This window comes from Sorex fumeus, unplaced genomic scaffold (genome assembly GCF_029834395.1).
Source record: "Sorex fumeus unplaced genomic scaffold, SorFum_2.1 ptg000122l, whole genome shotgun sequence".
NCBI lineage: Eukaryota > Metazoa > Chordata > Mammalia > Eulipotyphla > Soricidae > Sorex > Sorex fumeus.
Genome location: NW_026606179.1, coordinates 39,118,351 through 39,143,263, shown reverse-complemented (window position 1 = coordinate 39,143,263; position 24,913 = coordinate 39,118,351). Strand labels below are relative to the sequence as shown.

The following is a 24,913-nucleotide window of genomic DNA, read 5'->3' as shown; positions in this document are numbered from 1 at the left end:
CTCCAGCTCTGAGGCTCGCCAAGGGTGGGCAGGGAAGACCGACACAGCGGAGGGGCCACGCTCAGAGAGGGCCGGCATTGGCCCAAAGCCACACGGCAGGGACTGGCAGGGCCTCGGACGCCCAGGGACCAGAGCTGTGCAGGACCGAGAGGGAAAGATGACAGAAAAGGTGGACAGAAGCACGTGGTCAACCCACAGAGCTGAGCCTTTGGTCGCTGATTTTATTTTATTTTATTTTATTTGCTTTTTGGGTCACACCCAGCAATGCTCAGGGGTTACTCCTAGCCTTGCACTACTCAGGAATTACTCCTGGCAGTGCTTGGGGGACCCTATGGGATACCAGGGATTGATCGGTCGCTGGTTTTAAATACTCGGGGCCAAGCAACCCCACAGCGGGTAGGAGCATGCCCTGCATGAACTGATCAGCATAATAATATGATCTTACATTTCTCGTGCAAGGCAAATGCCCTACCAGCTGGACTCTGTTTTGGGATCTTTGTAAATTTAATTTTTATTTTATTTTTTGCTTTTTGGGCCACACCCGGAGATGCACAGGGGTTACTCCTGGCTCTAAACTCAGAAATTACTCCTGGCGGTGCTTGAGGGACCATATGGAATGCTGGAAATCAAACCCGGGTTGGCCACGTGCAAGGCAAAAGCCCTACCTGCTGTGCTATCGCTCCAGCCCCAACAATTTTACTTTAAAAAAAATGGAGGGCCATTTCCAGCATGCTCAGAGGTTACTCCGGGCTCAGTGCTCCGGGATCACTCCTGCAAGGACCATATGGGATGCCAGGGATCAAACCCGGGACAGTCGCATGTAAGGCAAGCGCCCTACCTGCTGTGTTATTGCTCCAGCCCCTTTAATTTTATTTTTATGTTCTGTTGGGGGGCCTTCGCAGGAGGTATCAAGGAGCTACTCCAGGCTCAGTGCTCAGGGGTCACTTTCAGGGGTGCTCAGGGGACCTCACGGTTGCCCAGCCCTCCGGCGTGCAAAGCCTGGGGTCCAGCCCTTTGAGCTCCTCCCCACCTCGCCTACCAATAATTTTCTAAGCAATGCTCAGGTCTGACCAGGAAAGCCCCACTGCCCATGCCCCCTGCCACCTCGCCTGCCCCCCAGATGCCCAGGAGAGGGGCTTACCTCCATCCATCTGCCATCGTTCTCAATGAAAAGGACACAGAAGGGGTCGGACTTGGAGGTGACGTCCCGGTCCAGCAGGTTCTGGCCACTCACAGACAGCTCCACCTTGCACACGCAGTACTGGGAGCCCACGGGGACAGCCCCTGCCGCAGGGGCTCCCCCACCCGGGACATAGGCCATGGAGGGCGGCGGCAGCAGTTCCTGACAATCTGCAGGGGTGGGGGAGGAGGGGGAAGGAGTTGGGTCAGAGGTCAGGCAGACCCCCAGGGAGGTGTCACGACCTGACCTTGCTGTGCACTGATGAGGAAGGTGGGTGTCGGAGCCGCCCGGGTGACACAGTGACACAGAGGCCAGCTCCAGAGAACGGAAAACGCAGTGCACTGTCTGTAGCACTGTCTTCCCGTTGTTGATTGATTTGCTCAAGCGGGCCCAGTAACATTATGAGACTTGTTGTTACTGTGTTTGGCATATCGAATACGTCACAGGTAGCTTGCCAGGCTTTGCTGTGCGGGCGAGATACTCTCGGTAGCTTGCCGGGAGGGGTGAAGGAATCGAACTCGGGTAGGCTGGGTCAGCCACATGCAAGGCAAACGCTCTACTCACTGTGCTCCAACCCCAGAACGCAGAAAATGCAAGAAATTAACAGCCTCTGGTGGATGCACTAGGTCCAGCTCTGAAGCTCAACGCTGCTTTTTGGGTTTATTTTGGGGAGGCCATGCCTGGCGCCGCTCAGGCCTTACTCCTAGTTCTGTGCTCAGGAATTACTCCTGGGGGAGCTCAGGGATCCCACGGGGTACCGGGATTCGAGCCCGGATCGGCTGCAAGCACACGGTGTGTGACTCCAGCCACCATGGCGTCAGCCTCTGAGTTAAGCCACCTTCACCCCGGGGCAAGTGGCCCCTGCAGATCAGAAACAAATCACAGTGGACGTGGCCCCCCAGACACTCACTCACAGAAGTCACACGGTGACTGTGTAGGAGAAAAGATAGAGATGTAGCATTCAGCTAACAGACAACCCCTCCGGCTGGGCCTGCCTGAGGTGGTCCCCATTCACCTTAGGCCGCCTCTGAAATCTGTGCCGTGGACTCAGAACACTCCCCCACCCCACCCCCCTCCAGGCTAATCACGGGCATCTGCTGCTTCTCAGCACTTCTGAGTTTCCTCCGACATCAAGGTGCTCATTTGGAGCAAATGTGGACAAACCCGTGTCCAGGGCAGCAAGAATACTCGCCACAGGCCCGGCGGCCAAGCCCTGTCCTCTCCGAACCTGTTTTCTCATCTGCCCAGGCACCAGCACCATCAGGGCTGCCAGGGGACTCTGAGACCAGCCCTCACTTGCATGGACACAGGGTGGTGTAACGCACGTGTCCACCCCACAAAGGCTGGGCTGCGGCTCCTGCTCTGGTCATTCGCCCGGTCCCTGCGGGGTGGGTGGCTGCTGACCTTGCCCTGCCCTGCCCTGGACGAGATTGGTGGGAGAAGGGGCTGGTTCCCTTTCTAAGCCTGGATCCAGGGGCTGGAGCCATAGCACAGCAGGGAGGGTGTCTGCCTTGCATGCATCCAACCCGGATTCGATCCCCAGCATCCCATATGGTCCCCTGAACACTGCCAGGAGAAATTCCTGAGTGCAGAGCCAGGAGTAACTTCTGAGCATCACTGGGTGTGATCCAAAAAGCAAGCAAGCAAGCAAACAAACAAACAAACAACAAAAAAAACTGGATCCATAGCACGTACAGGACGCCTCTGACCCACATCCATCCTGCGGGCCGACCACTGCTTCTTTCCGGGAGATACGTGGGGTAGAGGTAGGGGTCATTCATTCACCTGGAGGCTTTCCCAAGCATCTTCAAGTGCCAGGTACTGTGCGGGGCTGCAGCAGGAGGTGGTGGGGTCTCACCCTCCCGAAGCAGAGTCGACCTGAGGGTTGGTGGTGTTGGGGAACAGAGACCCCGGTCCAGGGGCACTGTAGGCCCCAGTGGGAAGTGGGGATTTTTGTTTTATATTTTTTAAACCATGTTTTATTATTTTTTTTCCCTTTGGGTCATACCCAGCAATGCACAGGGGTTACTCTTGGCTCTGCACTTAGTAATTACTCCTGGCGGTTCTCGGGGGACCATATGGGATGCCAGAGATGGAACCCCGGTCAGTCACATGCAAGGCAAACGCCCTCCCCGCTGTACTATTGCTCTGGCCCCAGGGAAGTGGGGTTCTATTCTGAGAACCGGGGCCATTTCCAAGGCTCTGTAGCCGGGAGGTGACGTGATCTGCACCACGGTTCATAAGCTCAGCCGGTCTGCGTGGGGAAAAGTGGTGGACAGGCCAACCAGGAGGAGACCACCAGAGGATGCTTCTCCCTCGGACCCTCTCCCCACCCCAGCCTCCACCTGCAGGAGGCCCAGGCAAAGTGTGGGCGGGTTGGGGCCAGGGACTAGCAGTAGGAGAATATCTGGCCGGCGACAGAGCCCGCCCCCAGATGCCCCCCCCCCCCCCCCCCCCGCCCAGGCACCTCATTATAATCACTCCAACCCAGAGCACCCAGGCAGCACTGCAATTTGCCTGCGGGGGTCATTCTCCTTCTGTGGAAATTGGTTCCCATCACAGAGGCGGCTCTGATGAGCGCTGGGCCCTGCCTGGAGCTCGGGGAGGGATGTGGAGCTTCAGCCCGCGAGCAGGGGGGAGGCAGAGGGATGCCCCAGCCCTGGCATGGCCCCAAGAGTCACCTGTTCATTCGCACGGCTGCCCAGAGCTGGGGTTGGCAGGGAACTCGGCCCCATGGCTCAGACAAGGAAGCTGAGGACCAAGGCCGTCAGGGCCCAGCAGCCGCAGGTGGGAGGCTGAAGCCCAGAGTCCCAGGATGAGGGGCCGGGTGGGCAGGCTGGGACCTGAGCTAGAGGAGACAGTGGACAGGGAGGCCCAAGGGCCACTGTCCAATCCTCCCCTCAACACACACACACACACACATATACACACACACCTTCAATATTTTGGGTCACAGAAGCTGTGCTTGGAGCTTCCTCCTGACTCTACTCGGGATCACTCCCGGGGATGCTCAGGGGACCCGATGGGTGCCAGGGATCAAACTTCGTCAGCCCACCACCTGCAAGGCGAGCGCCTTCACCCCTGTCCTATCTGCCCGGACCACTGACCCGCTTTAATGAGCACCCAGGGCGAGACCCGGGCACTGCCAGGGCACTGGTTCCCGGGATGGGATCCAGCTTTCCCTCCTCCTCTGTAGCCCGTGGGCGCTGGTAGCCTCCTCCTGGTGGCCAAGTCCCATCCGGGTCTCGGGCCACACCCGCCCGGGGTCCGCACGTGCCCCTGGGAGCACATCATACACGCGCAGGCACACAGGTGACGGTGCAAGCTCACCTGAACGCCGGGGGCCCTGGCCGGCGGGGGTTTGGTCAGGGGCGGCCTCACCGGCACCCCTCACTGGTTCAGGCCGGGCTGAGCCAGAGTCGGGTCATAGGGGACGGTGAACCAGAAGGGGTGGCCAAGGGGCGCACCCTCCCCCCAGGGCGAGGGAGGGGTCTCCCCCATACCCAACTCACCCTCTGGCTGGGGGCGTCTCGACCCCCGAAACGGGGAGCACATGATGTCCGGAGCTGGGCAGGCGGCGTCAGAGCGGGGGCCCTTCTGCCAGCCAGGCAGCGGGCAGGCCAACCGGCACGATGGACCCCAGGCCTGACGCAATGGAAAAAGTAACCACAGCTCCGCAGGGGCGGCTCCCCCCACCTCGGGCAAGGTGTCATTAAGGGAGGCTGGGTGCACAGGCATCTGGGCCGGCACACGCCCCACAGGTAATTTGGGGTTTGGGGCGGGAGAGGGGGCACCAGGATCCAGGGCACGCTCGTGGGGAAGTTCTGAGTCTTGGCGCACGTGGGCACGGGTATCTTGGGGTGACCAGCTCCTCCGGGGAAGAGCTGGAAGGCGGGGCAATGACTCGCCCACTTTATTATAGAGGGGCTCCCTGAGGCGAGAGAGGGGAGAGCCTGGGAATTCCCATTCATTCATTCATTCATTGCATGCATGCATGCACACATTCATTCAACAAACACTTCCTGAACATCTCGGGGCCACAGCAAGGAAAGAATAGACAGAGAGGTCTTTAGCGTGGAAGGCATCTAGCCCTCAGACAGCGTAGGATTTGGAGACTGGCTGGAACCACAGCTCTGGAATATTCGAACTTGACCTGGAAACCAAGCAACCCATCACGCTGACCTTTCTCTTCCCTTCCCTGCCAGATCCTGCCCCGATGCTGCCCCCACCCCACCGCGACATCAGGCAGCAGCAACTTCCTGTCACGCTGCCACCCTGGCCCATATGGTCTCATGTCCAGCCAAGCGCCTGCCCAGGAGAGGTCTCACGGTGCACCCAGGGTCACAGAGCTTTTACCCAGGCAGAGAAGATGCAAATGTGCCTCTTCCTCCCCCACCGAGCCCCACCCCAAGTCACAGGAACCCAATCCCCCAGGACTCCAGGACCCTAGCTGACCTGTTCCTCCCCCAGCCTCACTCCCTCTGCCCAGCCCTGCCTGCTCTGCAAACACCAACCCCTCTCCTACCGCAGGCCCTTTACACAGACTGTCCCTTCTTCCTTCCTTTTTATGGTGGGGAGGAGGCCACAGCCAGTGGTGCTCAGGGTTTACTCCTGGCTCTGTGCTCAGGGATCAGTCCTGGTAAGGCTTGGGGAACCATGTGGGGTGCCAGGGCTAGAACCTGGGTTGCTCCTAAGCCCTTGTACTCTCTCTCTAGTTCCAGAGAGATTTATTTTAGGGAATCAGGTAATTGGTGTGTGTGTGGGGGGGTGGCTGGCAAGTCTGAAATCCAGGTCAAGGCAGAGGTTGAAATTTGGGTATGAGCTAATCTCGTGGTTTGCTCTCCAAGTTCATGTCCTCCCTTGAATGTGCGTCTCTTGCTTACTTGTCTTGATGCTTCTTTCTTGCCTATTTCCACGCCAGAGAAGCCTGTGTTCTTTCTCGAACATGCACTCTCCCCTCATCTCTTTCTAAATAAGCCTCAATAAAACCCACTTTGCTTCAAAACAAGGAGTTGACACTGCAGAGCCTGAAGGAATAGCTCAGTGGCTTAGAACACCAGCTGCACAGCTTGGAAAGTAACAAGTTCAGCCCCTGGTGTCACGCCACGTGCCAAGTGCAACCCAGGCAGCTCTGCTATCTGAGATGAGGTCACCAGGACCAGAGACAGCGTCCAGTCACCCTACAGCCAGGTGAGCGTCCACACCACAACAAAGGGTCATGGCAGAGAGTGCCACTCCAACGGTGCTCGTGCACCTTGGCCAGGAAATGCAAATGAGTGCTGACAAGCACGTGTGCAAACTCTGGAACTAAAAGCATGCAAGCCTGGAGAGCAAGCAGCACACCCCAGTGTGCAGTACCAAGAGCAACACAGTGGAAGACGGGCAGACTCCACAGCCAGGCAGCAGTGGAGGGGGTGGGAGAGAGAGCAAAACAAGAGTTGTTATTCAGGGCCGAAGCGTTGGTACAACGGGTAGGTTATACTGTACTGTATGCATTTGCCTTGCACACAGCCAACCTGGGGTTCTATCCCCAGCATCCCATATAGGCCACCGAGCACTTCCAGAGTAATTTCTGAGTACAGAGCCATAGTGAGCACTTCCAGGAATAATTCCTGAGCATTTCCAGGAGTGGCCGCAAAAGGGAAAAAAAAAACAAGTTGTTATTATGGGAGCGATAGCACAGCGGCAGGGCATTTGCCTTCCACGCGGCCAACATGGCCGACCCGAGTTCGATTCCTCCGCCCCTCTCGGAGAGCCCGGCAAGCTACCGAGAGTATCTCACCCGCACGGCAGAGCCTGGCAAGCTCCCCGTGATGTATTCGATATGCCAGACACAGTAACAACAAAGTCTCCAATGGAGACGTTACTGGGCCCGCTCGAGCAAATCGATGAACAATGGGAGGACCTGACCTGACCTGATTATGGGTCCTGAGCGATAGTACAGCAGGGAGGATATTTGCCTTGCACGCGACCAACCTGGGTTCGATCCTCGGCATTCCATATGGTCCCTCAAGCCCACCAGGAGTGATTCCTGAGCACTGCCAGGGGTATTTCCCCCTCCTACACACATCCCTTCCCCCCCCCCCCAAAAAAAAGAGTTGCTATTGCAGTCTAGTGTCTGACACTGCAGGTCAGGCAGGCGGAAACCAGGTAAGGTTTGTATGTTGTGGTCTCGAAGCAAAGTCTGTCTCCTTGGAGAAACCTTAAATCTTTGTTCTTGAGACCTTGGGATGAGGGTGGAGATGGAGTTCTGTGGCCAGCACCTGCCCCGCGGGTGTGTGGCCTGGGGTTTGATCTCCTGGCACCCTGCGCTCAAAGCCAGCCTTGAGCTGCCTGGCTGAGCCTCAGCCGCCTCTGAAGTGTAATCCTCCCTTGCCACAGGGCATTGATCAGGGCAACAGGCTAGAGCACCTGATTCGCATGCAGGAGGCCTAGATTTGACCCCAGATCACAGCCAGGAGTGACCTCCTAACCCAGCACAGAGCTGGGAGTAGGCCCTGAGACCGGTGGGAGTGGTTTCCCCAAACAAAACCAAAAAGTGCTGATTGGGGGGGGGGGGGGGGGCTTTGGGATCACTCTTGGCCTGAGCTGGGGGGCTGGGTCCCCGGGGGATGGGGTTTACCCACTGTACCATCTCTCCAGTCCTCTGCTTGGGTATTTCTTTTTTTCCTTTTTTTTTTTTTTTTTTTTGGTTTTGGGGCCCCTCCCGGTGATACTCATGGCTTTCTCCTTGCTCTGCACTCAAGAATGACTCCTGGTGGTGCTCGGGGCTCCCAGGGTTGGCTGCATGCAAGGCAAATGCCCTCCCTGCTGTACTGTCTCATGACTGGGTACTTTTTGCACCAGTGGGATGGCTCAGAAGGTCCATGAGGACCCGCCCTGCAAGCAGGAGGCTGGAGGTCTGATCCCCGGCACTCACACCAACAAGTGAGGGGTCCCACCGTGTGGGATCCAGGGGAGGGGACCACAGCAGAGATGGGTGACCGCCAGTGAGCAGTAGGACCACGTGTGTGAGCGCTTCCCTTTAAGTAGAACCACAGATGATCGTGAGGGGGGCCGGGGATGATGTACTAGCAATAAGCACCTGCTTGACAAGCATGAGGCCATGAGTTCAATCCCCAGTGCACTCCTGTGTCAAGCACCATCCCCCCCCCCCCCCCCCCCCCACACACACACTGCCAAAGAATGTGTGACCCAGGGGAATGCACGGCATGCGGCCTGGTGCACGTGGGCCCTGCCACTGACGACAAGCATGACCACCGTCAGTCACAGAGGGACCTCCAGCAAGCACTGTGGAAGCCCCGCGGCCAGCCCTGGAGAGCAGCACAGGGAGGCAGAACAACCCCAGGCAAGCAGATGTCTCAGCATCGCCGCTGCAGTGTGCGGTTCCCGGCGAGCACTGCACAGTGGCAAGGAAGCGGCAGGGAGCATCTGGGCCCAGCGCGCAGGACCCCTGTCATCACGACCATGGCGGGAAGCACAGGTGTGTGGCCTGAGCGAGCATGTGTTTGAGTCTGGCCATCACATGTACATGACCCCCCCAGCCTCAGCAGCAACCACAATAAGGGCAGGAAAGGGAAAGTCTGGTTGGCTGGTTTTTGGAGCCACACCCGGCAGTGCTCAGGGCTTATTCCTGGCTCTGCACTCAGAGATCCCTCCTGGAGGGGATCAGGGGGCCCGATGGGGTACCAGGGTACCTGCTGACCCCGTAGAAGGCCAGCACTCTTCCCACTGACCACACGATCTCTCTGGTCCCAGGAAAGGGAAGTCTGAAAAGTGCACGGATTTCCAGGGTAATCACATCTGAAAAACACCCACCGGACCACCTCAGGCTGGGTTTCGACTGAACAACTCCAGCCAGGCCGACACAGGAAATTTAAGCAACAGAATATTAAGGGACCTGAAAGCAGGGTGCCCGGGCTGGAGGCAAGCCCTTCCTCCCTGCCGGAGCTCCCAGCTCATCCCTGAGTCTGTCTGCTGGACATGAAGGGAAGGAAAGAGGTGGGGGGTGGGAGGGGGGTAGCAGAGAAATAAAAAAACAAGAACCGCCATTAGGTTGTGAGGCCTTGCGCCGAGCATACTCTGAACTCCAGTCCTATAGTTCCCCAGCATCATTAGGCCTGGGATGCTCCCATTCCCATTCCTCGATGAGCAATGCTGGAAGGGTCTGCCCCTGGAGCCGCTGCTAACAGAACTCCAGACCGCTAACCGTTCGGCCAGGTCCATCGAGTTGAAATTACACAACGCCTGACATACTGTCGGTACTGGTTCAGGTGGCACCACCCCACACAGGCCCCCATTAGCCTCCAGTCTCCTGGGCTGGGCTGCGCCGCTCACCGCAGGCTTCTGCCAACGTTCATTCGTCCCCGCACCACAGTACACAGGCCTGGAAGGCCCTGCCCACGTCTTGACTTGGCGTTTTCTTCCTCCACTCTCAGCACCGTGAAGCGAGACACAACCAACAGCACCAGGCACCCCGCAGGCTCCGGCTACAAGGCCGACATAGCTAGAGCTGGTGGGGACAGGGAGCAACTGGAAGGGTCGCGAGCTGCCAACGGGTGTGTCATTCTGGTACGGCCACTTTGGGGAAATGTTTGGCGATGTTTCTGAAAGCCGAATGAGGGCTGGAGCGATAGCACAGCAGGTAGGGCGTTTGCCTTGCATGCGGCCAACCTGGGTTCGATTCCCAGCATCCCAGATGGTCCCCCGAGCACCACCAGGAGTGATTCCTGAGTGCAGAGCGAGGAGGAACCCCTGTGCATTGCCGGATGTGACCTAAAAAGCAATAATAATAATAATAATGATGATGATGATGATGATGATGAAAGCTGAATGAGTGCTTTGCCTCCCAGGACGAGGCAGACCAGAAACAAGCCTGTGTGTTTAGCCAAAAGACAGACAAGAGCAGTGGGGCTGGAGAGATAGTACAGCGGCTCTTGCCTCGCACATTACCAACCTGGGTTTGATTCCCGGCATCCCATATTGTCCCCGGACCATGCCAGGAGTAATTCAAGAGACAGAGCCAGGAGCAGCCCCTGAGCATGGCCTGGTGTGGTAAAAGAAAAAAAAAACAACATGCCAAAAACCAAAAAATAAAATGAAACAAAACAAAAACTCTGTCATAGTGTAGTCCTGGCAACTGGAAATCCCCCAAAAGCCTATCGGGGAAATTCGGGATTAAAAAAAAATGGTGGTCTATTCATCTGGGGAATATAAAGTAACAAAATAAGAGACTAACACCCAAGAATGGCAGAGATTGGTACCAGGAATTTTGCTCCATGGCTTGGAGGCCAGCCACACATGCTAGGGGAAAAGGGAGCTCAGACAGAGAGAGGAGCACCAAATAAAGGGTGTTGGGAGGATCCTCCCAGGATGGGAGATGCATGCTGAAAGTAGACTATAGACCAAACATGATTGCCACTCAATGACTCTTTTGCAAACCACAGCACCCAAAAGGAGAGAGAGAACAAAGAGGAATGCCCTGCCACAGAGGCAGGGTGGGATGGGGGGTGGGGGGTGGGAGGGATACTGAGATCCGTGGTGGTGGGAAATGGGCACTGGTGGAGGGATGGGTATTTGATCATTGTATAACTGAAACCCAAGCACAAAAATTTGTAAGTCTACAACTGTACCTCATGGGGTCTCACTAATAATAATAAAAAAAAATTGGTGGTGGTGTGTAAAACAAAATTAAACAAAAACCCTATCATAACATCACCCTTTCTAATAGTCCTGGGAACTGGAAATCCCCCAAACGCCAATCAGGAAATATGGGATTAAAAAAATGGTGATGGTGTCCACCAGAGGTTTCTAAACTTCTCTGGCCTACCGCATGCTTTTCAGAAAAAAATATCACATACCACACATCTCCCTCTCCCACCAATTCTACTGGACACAAACAGCTTCCTCCAACTGTAGGGGATTATTATTGTTCCCCTGCTCTAGAACCCCTGGGGGAGCCGGGGAGATTTCATCGGCAATGGGAAACAACTCACCGGTTTGCAGAGCAGAAGCCCCAATCCACTATGAAACAAAGTATCTCTGTGCTCAGGGGGAGGGGCTGCCGTGGGGCAGTAGGGGTCCCCAGGAGGGCTGGGGTGCTCTTGTTCTCACCTGGAACACAGCTGGCTCAGGCTGTCAAAGCGATCAACAGGCAGCCTTGCTGAGAGTCCATGCTGGGGGTCCTCCCTGGGGCCCCTGGCCCTTGACAGGGGATCCACATGTGCTGGACCCTTGGGCTTCACAAACTCTCCCTCTCCTTGCAGCTGGGCACTGGGACCTGATGTGACGTGAGTCTCTCCAAGACACAGCCTGCAAGCAGGACAGGCGATGTCCTGAGTGGGCAAGAGAGGACACGTGGCCACGTGGGACGTGGGACCCATGGGACTCCCTGGCTGGGAGGTCTGGGGAGCTCAAAATCCTCCATCCTTTGAAACTTCAGGTCTGTCAGGGGCCCACACTAGCCCCAATTCCTGCTGGACCTCCCTCCGGCCCCTCTGTGTTGGATGCTATGCCCTATGCACTCCTGCAAGGCCACAGCCGCCCCCCCCACCCCCCACCCAGAACAGGCGGGCTAGTGAGCTCGGGGGTGATGTCAGACCCAAATCCCTTCACCACAGTGGGGGCACTGCACTCCCGCACACAGCCGGGCTGGGCACAGATAGACGCAGACAAGCAAGAGGGCTGGACACGGCTCGGCCCCAGGGTCCCCCAGCCTCTGCCAGGTGTCACGAGAGGGAGGCTGTTCTCTGGGACCCTCTGCCTGCCACCCAGCGCTGGGCCCTAGGGAGACCCCCAGGGCCCTGGCGAGGCTCAGCTTTGTTCCACAGGCGCCTGGGTATGCTGCCTCCTCGGGTTAGCTCAGGGACTGGCAAGGCGGGCAGAGGCGACCTCTACCTTGGCCCCCCAGAATGGAGGGGTTGGGTGCCATGCCTTCCTGCCGCCTAAACCTCGGCCCAGCTCCCTGCAGGGACGGGGGTGGGGGGGGGTCAGGTGCTTCTCTGCCCTCTCTCCTCCCCGTGGGATGCAGAAGGCACTTAGTGACCTCAGGGTGCGCAACTAGGCCAGGAGAGGGAAGGAGTGAGCGGGGTTGGAGGGATGTGACAGTGACCGCCGGTCACTCCAGCCTGGCCCCATTCAAAGGATGTCCTGGGGCAGCCTTGGGGGAGAAAGGGGTCCCACTCCCTGCAGGCACCACCACAAGCCCCCTCCCCTTTCTACTCTCTTTTCCTTCCTTCCTTCCTTCCTTCCTTCCTTCCTTCCTTCCTTCCTTTTTCTTTCTCTCTCTTCTTTCCGTTCTTCCTCTCTCTCCTTCCTTCCTCCCTTCCTTCCTTCCTTCCTTCCTTCCTTCCTTCCTTCCTTCCTTCCTTTCTCTCCTTCTTCCTTTCTTTCTCTCTTCTTTCCTTTCTTTCTCTCTCTCCTTCCTTCCTTTCTTCCTTCCTTTCTTTCTTTTTTTCTTTCTTTCTTTCTTCCTTTCTTTCTTTCCAGTGTTTGGGCCACACCTGGCAGTGCTAATGAATCACTCCTCCTGGCTCAGTACTCAGTGCTCACTCCCAGCAGGGCTTGGGGGACCAGAGGGAGGCCAAATAGGGCATCAAATCCAGACCAGTTGCATGCAAGGCAAATGCCCAACCCATTGTGCGATCGCTCTGGCCCAGCGCTTTCTTCGTTTCTGTGCCTCAGTTTCCCTCCCAGCCAATGGCAGCATCTACCAACACCCCTCAGTCTTTCCAGGGCTTCTCTGGGCTTCTAGCCCCAGCTCCTGCCTGGGGGTCTCTGGGCCAAAGGGGCTGCAAAAAGGGGGACCTATTGGAATCTGAATGTGGGGGACTGCAGCCGGCACTATCTTCCACTTTTCTCTGCCAAGGTGTGTGTGTGTGTGTGTGTGTGTGTGTGTGTGTGTGTGTGTGTGTGTGTGTGTTCTCTCCTTTCCTTAACAGCTTCCTGGGCTCGGGGCTTGTCTCAGCCTCATCCAAGCAGGAGGCCCAGAGCTGCGGGGAGCAGGCACCCCTGCCGGTACTGGCCACCCTCAGCACGTCCTTCTGCACAAGAATTCACTGTCCACCCTTCAGCCCATCCTGCATCTGGGAAACTCCCTGGGTGGAAATATGGTGCTGACAGCTTCAGGACCTCCCTGCCGCCCTGGGAGAGGGTCCGACTACTGTCACCCCCATTTGCGGGTTAGAGAACTGAGGCACAGTCTGCCTGATAGAAACCCCAGCCCCCGGCCTCTCCAGGAATTCCCTCTTTGGGGAAGTCCAGTGGGGACAGACGTCATTAGTTCAGAGCAAGCCGGAGCGGGGCAGGTGGCCCCTCTCCAACAGGACTGGTCTCAGGGGCCAAGAAGGATGACAGCCCTTCCAAGACAAGTTGTGAGGAGGCCCCGAGGCTGGTATGAGACGACCTTAAGCCAGGGAGGCTCCAGGGGACCAGGACGGGCCCCTGTGCCCCGTGTGTGACCCTGCCAAGGCTGGAATTCGGACCTGTGGCCTGCAGGGGCTCCGTGAGGGGCTGGGGCGAGATAGCACAGCGGGCAGGGCCTTTGCCGTGCTCACGGCCAACCCTCATTCAATCAATCCCCAGCACCCTCTAAGGTCCTTCGACGATCCCCCAGGAGTGGTCCCTAAGTACAGAGCCCAGACTAAGTCCTGAGCACTGCCAGGTGCCCCCCCCACCCCGCCAAACATAAGAAACAAACAGAAAACGCCAGAAGAACAGCAGGTGACATTCCTGTTCACGGACTGCCTGTGTCTGAGCAGACGCAGGACACAGAAGCAGGAACTCAGCCATCTGTGGGGCCGAGTCGAGGCTCTGGGTCCGTGGGAGCCAGCAAGGAAGCCGGCAGCTGGGCTCTGTGCCACCCCACCCCCCACCCCAGCACAGGCACCCAGCCCGGGTTGGGGGGGTCACAGGGGTGTGGCGGGGAATGTCCCCCCACTCCCTGGGAGGGAGGGACAGCGCCATCTGCTGGGGGCTGAGCGTGCGTTCCTATGGCAGAGGGAGGGCACAGAAGGGGACAGCAGGCAGGGCCCAGGACCCAGCTCCTGACAATGCACGGTCACCAAAGCAGACAGTAGGCTGGAACGTGGCACTCGGAGCCTATATAATTCACCAGTGCTGCCTCGAGGCCTTTGCACGTCCTGCCTGGCCCAGCGCACCTGCCGTACAGGGAGCTCGGCTAGAGCAGAACCTCCTGGTACCCCTCCCTCCCCCCCCCCCCCCCCCCCCCCCGCAGCCCTGCACCATCCCTTCACTCGGCTCAGTGTTCTTCGTGCATTTCCCACAGAGGTTTGCCAGCCTCGTCATCATTAGCTCACCTCTCCCAGCTGCACTCGGAGCTCCAGACTGCACCCCAGCTTCCGCACGGCCCGCCTGGCCCGAGGAGCTGTGCAATCAGCAGAGTGACAGGTGACCGCCCCAGGAAGTAGGGCCAGAGTGGCCCGTGGAGGAGGAAATCCTCAGCGCACAGGCTCGACAGCTCACAAGTCCTTCCCGGGAGGCCCTGGCAGGCGCTGTGGAAGGGTTCCCCCCTGCACTCGGGAATTACTCCCGACAGTGCTTGGGGTGGGAGGGGACCAGGGACCAGATTGGAGGGCGTTTGGTCATCAAGGCAAGCACCTTCCCCGCTGTACTGTCGCTCCGTTCCCTGAATCCTCCCTCTTTGATGAAAAAAACAGAAATCAAAGGGTGAAGAGACTTGGCCCAGGTCACTGGGTCAAGGGGTGACCCCAGGAGGCCTCTGTCTCTGGGCAAGGCTAGGGGACAGGGAGGGAAGGACCCGCGGTCGGTACAGCTCATCTAGACACCAAGGAGGTCTGTCCCAGGACAGGCCAACGCCCCAGCAGAGGTGGCAGGGCTGGGAGCTGGCACACCCTCCAAGCGGCCTGTGACTGCCCTTTGGGGACGGTGGGAAGGGACTGATTGTGTCGGAGCCTTCTCCATTAGCCCTGTGCCAAGATTTGGGGTGAACCACCCCTTGGCTCTCCAGGAACCTGCCTGCAGGGGAGGAAAACCCATCTTTCTCTCTGGGATGGCAACCCCTCACAGGGACACGGGACACGGAGGGAGACAGCGGAAGCCAGGCCTGCTCTGGGCCAATGTTACCCAAGTCTGAGAGGAGACCCTTCTCGTCACCCCCTGACCATCCACCACACACACACACACACACACACACACACACACACACACACACACACTCCTCCATGCAATAGCACTTCCAGCTCAGAACACTGCTTGGGGAACAGTCTAGAAGCCCGACATGGGATTCTGAGGTTCTCTCTCTCTCTCTCTCTCTCTCTCTCTCTCTCTCTCTCTCTCTCTCTCTCTCTCAGGGCAGGAGCTGGAGGGAGGATCAGGCTGGCCTGAGGACTCCCGGGAGGGACCTAAAGGCCCTCGGTCACCCCAGCCTTCCGGTAGCACCCCAGTAAGCACACTGAGGGTCTGGGGTGGCACAGGAGCCCCGGGGCCCCTCATTTAATGCTCCCCCATCATCTTCACAGAAATACACAACAAGGGGTCAGAGAGAAGCCTGAACTGGCTGAGCGCAAGACACGGGCCTGGGTTCAATCCCCAGCACGGTGTGGTCCCCTAAATACCAGCAGGCAAGAGCCCGAGCTGAGTGTGTGCACCCAAGAAAAGCAAACTACACACACACACACACACACACACACACACACACACTATAAGATGATACGGTGTGCAGAGTGTTTACACCACTTAACTGTCCACCCACAGACACCCAGTCTTCATTCTCAGGGCCGCCTGGAGGGGGAAGCCCCAGAGACCAGACTTAGCTCTCACGCCTCGCACCCCACTTGGAAAAACCAGTGCCTTTTCCTGTTTCAGCCCAGAGCGGCCCAGCCCGGCAGGGAGCTCTGTAAGCTGTGACCCCATCTGCAGAGTGGAAAAATCCGCCCCCCACCACCCAGGCCAAGGAGGTGACCAGGCATGTGGGACAGGAAGCAGCGGAGGGAGGGAGGGCGTGGGGAATCCTTCAGATGGTGACCACTCCCTCTCGGGGCTACCCTGGAGCACCGGGTGCTCACTGGGCCGGGTGCCAGAGGCCCTCCATAAAACCACGCCTGGGTGTCTGGCCAGGCCTGCAGCTCACAGGCCCTGCGCAATTAGCCCATTTTACAGATAGGACCTAGAGTCGGAGGGGGAGGCAGGGGTGGTGGTGGGGCAGACCCAGCTCTCCCCAAGAGCCTCTTCCACCCGGGGACACCCTGGCTTCTGCCCGGCGCCAGAAACAGGTGCATTCTGGGCTACTGAAAAGCCTCCCCCCCCCCCCCCCACAGCCCACACCCCGGAGACCCCCTACAACTAGGAAAGGCTCAGATCATTCTCCCAGATCCCTCTCGGCACTTCCCCCAATACATGACAGAGTGGAGGAGAGAGGAGGAAGCAAGATGCACCCCGCGGGGATTCGGAGCAGCGGGTTTCCAGTTCCCCCAGTGACCTCCCCAAAGGAGGGCGGGTGGGGCGCGGTGGGCGGGCCGGGGACCGAGCCGGGGGTGGGACGGGACGGGAAGAGGAAAGGCAAGTCCCTTATTTGCAGAGACGCTGCTGGCTGCTGTGGCGAGCAATCGGGGAGCGGCGAGGGGAAAAAGGGGGGCCCGCTCGCTCCCGATCTCGCTCATCTTCCTTTTCTCCGGGCGCCCTCCCCCCTTAACCACACAGGTGCCAGACAGCTTTTGCGCAAGGGTAGGGGAAAAAAAACAAAGTAGTTTGCAAACACACACACTCCCCGACACTTCTGGGCAGCCGTGGCGGGGCTGGGCTCGCGGGGCGAGCGACGCCGGGGTGGGCGTGGGGACCCGGCGCTCTAGTCCCCCGCGTGTCAGGGGAGCGCGCGACCTCAACTCCGCAGCGGCGCCCGGACTCCACGTCCCCCACGCGCGCAAGGCTCCCGGGCTGGGGCGGAAGGGGAGTGCAGAGGGTCCCTAAAACAGCTGCCCTCCCCCCAACACCACACACACACACACACACACACACACACACACACACACACACACACACACACTCCGAGGGCATCCCCCTCCCCTCGAACCCCTCCCCAGCCCCGGAGCAGCCGGAGCGCCCCCGCGCGCCCGGGTGGGAGCGGGGTGGTGGGTGCCCGCGCGCCCGGGCGCGGGCGATCGCGGAGCTCCGGGGGCAGCGCGGTCCCCGCCCCGCACCCCGCCGCACCCCCGCGGGGGTCACCCCCACTCACCCGCCGCGGGTCCCGCCTGCGCTCGCGTGCGCTCCCCGCCGCCGGGGGCCGCGCGTCCTGCTCCGGGCCGGGCTGGCTCCTCCCTCCGGCCGAGTGGGGCGGGCGCTTCCCGGAGGGCGGAGTGGGGGCGCAGTCCCGCCCGGGCCGGCTCGCCGGGGCTCCCCGGGGCGCACCGAGTCAGCCGCCCGCCCGCCCGCTCGTTCGCTGCGGGGCCGCGGGCGCCCAGCCCTCGGGGACCCGGCGCTGCGCTCGGCTCCTTGGGTGGGGGGAGCGTTAGGACCGCCGCCGCGTTGCCGCCCTCCCCGGCCCGGGAGGGAGAGACCCCCGCCCCCCACACATACACACACACTCATCCCCCGTCATATTCTGGCCGCAGCCAGGACGCATTTCCCAACGCGAGAGCAGCAGATAGACAATAAGATCCAGACGGTTCGCAGGGGGCTGGGGCCAACGGGAGAGCGATTGCGCGGGGCCTTGAGGACCCCCCGCCCCCGCCTCCCCCACGCCCCTTTGGCCAAGGCCTTTTTATTTCCCATCTGGAAGAGACACTGATTCTTAAGGAACGCGCCTGCCGCGGTACGATCACCCCACCCCTCCGCCCCTGCCCCCCAAATTCATTGCCTTGGCCGCAGAGCCTCGTGTCGCCCGAAGTGGGGGGACAGGGCAGGACAGGGCAGGGGGGTGTGGAGCTGCGATGGCAGTCGGGGGAGGGCGCAAACCCCCAGCCCCAGCCCGCAGCCCTGGGTCTGGGGGCGCAGTGCCTCGCTGGAGGGCCCAAACGTTTCCCTTCCAGGCAGGCGAGGGTTAAAAGGGAGACTCACGCTGCCACTCGGCGCGTGAGTCACGGGCACTTTGCAGATTCTGAAAGCCTGCGGGCTCTGAGCTTTGTTCTCTGCCTGCTGGGCTCTGTCCACCCTCCGCTCATCTTTCTTCCACCCCAAATCCTCCCCAGCGCGCTGCCCAGCTATGGGCAAACCAATCTGTAAGTGTTTCAGCCCCCGCTTCCTCCTCCGGGAAGTCTTCCCTGCTTGATGGGGCCAGGGAGGAGCCGCTGGGGTCCCTCCAAGGCCCAGCCAAGCCAGCCCTCCCGGCCCCCGGGGGCAACACCTCTGAGGAGATGAGCTGGGCCTGGAGATCCTAAAGCGGCCACTGCCTGTTGCCCGGGAAGTACAAAGGTTGGAGCCAGGTGGCCCCGCAAACACATTTCAGCGCCATGAGACAGTGGGATGGATCCTGGTTCCCCTGGGGCAGACGAAGGCCAGAACTCCGAGCAGCTCTCCGCCTTGGGGAACTGAATGCCACGCAGTGTGCTGGGGCAGGAGAGGGTTGGAGGACAGGCTTCCTACACTGGGGATGGCAAAAGTAGTCATAGGGACACGTAGAGGCATAAGAAAAGTTTATTAAGGAGCCAGCGAGATGGCACAGCCTGGTGAGGCCACTTGTCTTGCATGCGGCCAACCTGGGTTTGATCTCCAACATCCCATACAGTTCCCTGAGCATCTCCAGAAGTCGTCCTTGAGCACAGAGCTCAGAGCCAGGAGTAAACCCTGAGCACTGCTGGGTGTGATCCCCATTTCCCCCCCCAAAAAAACCCTCCCACATAGTTTATGAAAGAACCAGGATGCTTGCTAAGGAGGAGGAAGGGGGCCGTGTCCTGTGCAAAGACCTACTGTTGCATTTTTTCCCCCTGCCCCGGGGAGGAGAGGGTTACAATCGGCTCTGGCACTCGGGAATATACTGACGCTGCTCACTGCTCCGGGGGGGGGGGGGGGGGGGGGACCATATGGGATGCTGACCATCGAACCCGGGTTGGTTGACGCAAGGCAAACGCCCTCCCCGCTGTGCTACGGCTCCAGCCCTCAGTGTCCTGTTTTATGGGAGCTGGATGACTCTGTGACTTATTCCCAGGGGCCAGCCTGGTGTCACACTGGACAGGCATTCTTAGGAGTACTGTGGATGGACATCTGTCCCTTGCGTTCAATGTCACGGGCAGCTGGACCTTGTCTCATGGGAGCAGGAGCCTGCTGAGACCACCCCCACTCCCGGAGGGGCAGGCATGAGCGGGGCTTTGTTCTTGTATTGGGTCTCCTGAGAGATGTAAGCTTCCTATCTCTTGAGGGCCCCACTGGCTTCATCCTGACTCGTGCCTGGGATCAAGGAATCTGATAACCCTGTCAACCCATAGCCTGGAAATGGAGGTTTTTCTGCGCTCTCCTACTCATCCCTGTGTATTGGGGAGCTCCGGTTAATCCCCAGTACTTCCTGGTTCCTGAGCACTGTTATACACAAGCCCCAAACACAGCCAGCAGTAACACCCAGTGGATGTGGTCGAAAAATAATAAAAGTTAGATTGTCTATCTGTAAGTGTGGATAAGAATGTTCGCTGCAGTATGGTTCAGAAGAGCTGAAAAGTGGCAATGAAATGACCCGAACGTCCATCCAACTCACGTGGAGAGGAGCATGCACGTAGAGAGAACGCTGTGGTCTGTCCTGAGGGTGGAATATTACGTAGCCCCAGAAAGTTGAGTTCTAACACCGATATGGATTTGGAGAGCTCGGTGCGGAGCAGAAGAAGCTCTCTTGGAAAAGTGCTTCCACTGATGTGAACCTCCCCAGGTGAGACAGGTCCGTGGAGACGGGCGAGATGAGCGGTTGCCTAGGCTTGGAGGGGAGCGGCAGAGTGACTGTCACTGGTGAGCGGCTTCTTGAGGGATGATTAAACGTGCTCTAAAATTAGATCCCAGTGATGGCGGTACACACACACACACACACACACACACACACACACACACACACAGGGACGCTCAGAACCACGCTGGTGCACTTTTAAAAGGTGAACGTTAATGCCCGCAAACGGTTTCTCAACAGAGCCGTCAACAAATAGGGCTGGGAGAGCCAGAGGTCAGGCGATGAAGGTCAGCGTCCAGCCAGGGTTCACGGGACGGACGCTGAGTCTGGGCTGCCTGGGAGCGAGGCTGTCTCTGCAGCGGGCGGGGGCGTCACCGGCAGGGTGGGGGGGGAGGGTGCAGGTTGGGGAGGCTGGGGGGGTTGGGCTGGGGATTGGGGAGGCTGCTGAGAACCAACACCCATGCACAGGGCTGCTGCGGCCTCCTTGTACCTTGTTCTGACACATTGACACAAGCAGCTCAGGCCTGGCTGCCCCGGGGCGGGGAAGCGGGCGGGAAGAGGGGGTCTCTGCACAGCACCATGAACCCCCTAAAACCTGCCTCCTCTTCCTGGTGCTGGGGGTGGTGGAGGCTGGGCCCAGGTGGGCCTGTTCTTGCCCAGGATGTCGCCTGGGGTTCAGGCAGCCCATGGGAGGAGCCATAGATTCCTAGAAAGTCCCCTCTCACCTGCATCTGGCCAGCCACTGGAGTCCCTCTGGCCACCTCTTATTAGTGCTCTGCTCAGTCTCAAGTGTGAAGACTCACCGGGAGGACTCAGCTGGGAGCATTCAGCTAGGAGCATTCAGCCGGGAGGACTCATTTGGGAACACTCAACTGGCAGGACTCAGCTGGGAGTACTCAGCCAGAACTCTGGCTGTTTTAGGACTCAGCTCCCTCTATAGGTCTCTAGAATTCCCCCCCCACCCCCGCCCCCAAGGGCCTCCAGATGAGAGGCGAGCATGATAGCTGCCAGTGCCACCCATGTTTAGGCTCCTGGGCCCCCGCCTCTTAGTAAGGGAAACCCCTGACTCTGGGCCGCAGTCTCCCACCCTGTAAACAGAGACCTTCATGTGACTGGCTGGTCTCACGCACACCTCAACACCAGGGCCCGTGCGATTGTTGTTACTGAGACTTTTAAGTTCCAGGGCTGGGGTCACTCTAAGGCAGGGGTGCTCCCTTCTGGGGTCTCCAGGATCTCCTAACTCCAGCCCCAAATCCTTGGCGTGTGTGTAGGAAGTGGAGGTGGGGGTGAAGCCCAGCGGGGAAGGACAGCCCTGGCCCGAGGGACTCCTATTGGCCTTTGTTTTTCAGGTAACTGACCCCCATCTCTTTTTTTTTTCCGCTTCCTTCACCTTAGGGCTGGAGCGATAGCACAGCGGGTAGGGCGTTCGCCTTACAAGCGGCCAACATGGCCGACCCGAGTTCGATTCCTCCGCCCCTCTCGGAGAGCCCGGCAAGCTACCGAGAGTATTCGATATGCCAGACACAGTAACAACAAAGTCTCCAATGGAGACGTTACTGGGCCCGCTCGAGCAAATCGACGATCAACGGGAGGGCCTTTACCTTACCTTTTACCTTCCTTCACCTTGGGGCAAAAGTCACTTTCTGGGTGCAGGGCGGGGTGTGGGGATGAGCTGCAGGTATGCCGAACCCACCCTAGCCTGCCAGCTGGGACACCAGCAGGGCAGGGCAACAGCAGCTGTCTCTGAATATAGCCCGGCCTGGACGGTGTTTACCCAAACAGGCAGCTGCTGAGGGTGGAAGCAGAGCCACACCCCTGCCCCTCACCACCCCATCCCTACCCTCTCAGAGGCCCACATGGATGCCCTACCCAGGACCACCCCAATAGTGTACCCTTCTTGTTCCAGAATCAGAGCAGGACTGTCCTGGGGTTTCTGGGGGATGGGCACCAGGACCCCCTGCATGCAGAGGTCAGGCTGGGGTGCCCATCGAGGTAGGGGCCAGCCAGAAGGGGCAGGGGCTTCCAGAGGGAGTGGAGGGGTCCACCACAGGGTCACTGGAGAATTTTCTTTTCTGAGGGGGGTGGGGGACGGCACACCTGGCAGTGTTCAGCGGTTACTTCTGTGGCTCTGCACTCAGGAATTACTCCTGGCGGTGCTCAAGGGACCATATGGGATGCCAGGGATTGGACCCAGGTCGGCCACATAAAAGGCAAATACCCTACCTGCTGTATTACAGCTCCAGCCCCTACCTGGGGCTTTTCGAGGGGGAGGGATCAGGGCTGGGGCCACTCCAGGACTGAACCAGGGGCCTCGTGCGTGCAGGCATGTTGTCCTCCAGACTTTTATTGTAATTTGTTTGGGGGGGGGGGTGCTACACCTGGTGGTGCTCAGGGCCTCCTCCTGGTTCTGCACTCAGGGATGATTCCTGGCAGGCTTGAGGGACCATATGGGTGCCAGTGATCAAATGTGGGTTGGCCGTGTGCAAGGCAAGTGCCCACCCCACTGCCCTGCCCCACGGGCCCCCACTCTGCAGCTGGACCCTGTCTCAGCTCACTGCTTCTCTCTCTGCTCAGGGAGGGAACCAGGCTGAGCTCGCGGATATCCAGGCAGTCTGGGCCTCACAGGTAACACAGCTGCATGAGATGAGGCTGTCGTGAAGTGCCTCGGAGTTTTAGGACCAGAGAGATGGTTCAATGAGTAGAGTTTTTACCCTTGCATGTAGCTCACCTGGCTTTGATCCCTGGTACCCCACAGGGTCCCCTGAGCACCGCCAGGCATGATTCCTGAGTACAGAGCCAGGAGTAACCCCAGAGCATTACAGGGTGTGACCCAAAAAGCCAAAAAGGAAAAAAAAAAGCCTCCCAGTCAAAGGTATGAGTCATTGATTATTTCACTTTCATTTGTTTGGGAACTCAGAGACTGCAGGGCCCAGCGTCGGGGGTCAGCCTTGCGGTTTGAATTCAGGCCTCCAACCTGCCAAGTGTGTTCTCAGTCCTCGGATTTTCCCTGGATTATCCCAAACTGAGGCCATGGGCAGCCCTGCAACCTCCCCGGAAGGGACCGTTTGCTGCCCTCCCCGTCCTTCCCCCTCTCACCTGGAAATCCCTCCCCGAGCCACGCACTGGCCCTCCCGGGGCACTAACCCACCTCTAGGACCCTCTTCTCACTCTCTGCTTAGTAAGATGAACATCGGAGACCCAGCAGGGATTTCCTGGAGTTTAGGAAGTGGCAGAAGGAGGAGACCAGAGGCGGGAAGGAAGAACAGAGGGAGCACCCCTGTCGGGCCTCAGGCTTGGAGGGACTCGGACTTCTGTGTCGGGCACGAGAGCAGGAGAGATCGGGCAGGGCACAGGCTCTGCATGTAGGAGGCCGCGTTCCACGCCCAACACAGCCGGGATGAGCCCCCGGCATCCAGCTAAAGGTCGCTCCTGGGAGCCGCCCTGGTGAGCCCCCAAACACACACACACACACACACACACACACACACACACACACACACACACACACAGTCCTGGCATGAAGGGGCACCCTCCCTCAGGACACCAGGTGGCCGGGTTTGGGCCGAGTAAACTCTGTGACTTCTGTCCCTCCCCTGTGTCCACGCCGATGGTCCTATTTGCTGCCAGGTATGCCCTGACCCTGGCCGATAAGCGTCCCCGTGCCGGGTGTGTGGGTGCTTGGCACTTGGCACTTGGCCGGAGGACTTTCTCCTCATGCTTAGCAAGGAACTGGGGATGACATGGAGGGCAGCAAAGGTCAGGCCTGGCCCTGTGGGTGAACCACTAGCAGGCGAGAGTAGCTGGGAACCTGGGTCAGGCAGAAAGCGGGTGGCATCCACCACCTGGGTAGGATGGCTCACGGGTGACCTGTGGGCCAGCCTGCCCCCCAGTGGTCTGTGGCTATTACTGCATCTTTCCTGCCCAATTTTCATAGCAGTGTGAAGAGGAGGAGGAGGAGGAGGAGGAGGAGGAGGAGGAGGAGGAGGAGAAGGAGGAGAAGCCAGCTCCCCCTGTGACACAGTGCATGATGGATCCCAATGAGGAGGCGGAGGGACTCAAGCCAGACATGGGGGATGAGGATCTTTATTGTGAGGCGTGGCTGAGAGTGGCAGGCCCAGCCCTGTCCTGCTGGAGGTAAACAGAAGCCCAACTGACCCCACGGGGAGACCAGAAGCATTATTTTACAGACACAGAGCTGAGGCTGAACGAGGACCCTTGTGAGGACTGGACCTTGTGTGCCTGGACTCTCTCCTCTTGAGACGTGTTCCCTTCCCCCCGGACACATTCTTACTGAGCTACTTTGTTCGTGGCGCTGGGAATTGAACCCAGGGCCTTAGGTTTGCAAGGCCGAGGCTCTCCCGTAGAGTCACATTCCAGGACAGAACATACTCAGAAAATACTGTCTACACGTGGGTCAGGCACTTGCCTTGCATGCAGCCTACCCAGCACCCTGTATGGTCTCCAAGCCCACCAGGAGCGATCTGATCCCTGAGCACAGAACCAGGAGTCAGCCCTGAGCATGGCTGGGTGTGGCTCCCAAACCAAATAAAATAAAATAAAATAAAATAAAATATTGTCTATAAATCACTATCACTATCACCACCCTTGTTCATTGATTTGCTCGAGCGGGCACCAGTAACATCTCCATCCATCCCTGTCACGTGCTAGTGTAGCCTGATGGCATATTGGGTGGGGGCTTTTTCAGGGTCAGTGGAATGAGGACTATAAATGTCTATAAATACTTAAAAAAAAAGTAATAAATTAGACCTCGGGCCGGCCTGAGGGCAATCCAGCCAGCCGTGTGCCCTGTGTCTGGGCACCGGCCTTGTGCACCTGCAGTATCCTGTAACAGTAGTCCACATCACCCGCAAGGGTCACAGGCAAGTTCCGGGTAC

General features: G+C 58.8%; 1 protein-coding gene across 1 annotated transcript in view; it reads right to left on the bottom strand.

Moving 5' to 3' along the window:
- CPNE2 (copine 2) overlaps positions 1 to 17,561 on the bottom strand; it is a 47,622-nt gene extending 30,061 nt beyond the window's left edge. Inside the window, exons 1-2 of the mRNA XM_056135673.1 lie at positions 17,391 to 17,561; positions 1,142 to 1,350 (exon numbers count right to left, since the gene is read on the bottom strand). Coding sequence (XP_055991648.1) covers positions 1,142 to 1,321 — 180 coding nt within the window. The 5' untranslated portion in view covers positions 1,322 to 1,350; positions 17,391 to 17,561. The remainder of the gene's footprint in view (positions 1 to 1,141; positions 1,351 to 17,390) is intronic.
- Positions 17,562 to 24,913: the final 7,352 nt, after the last annotated feature.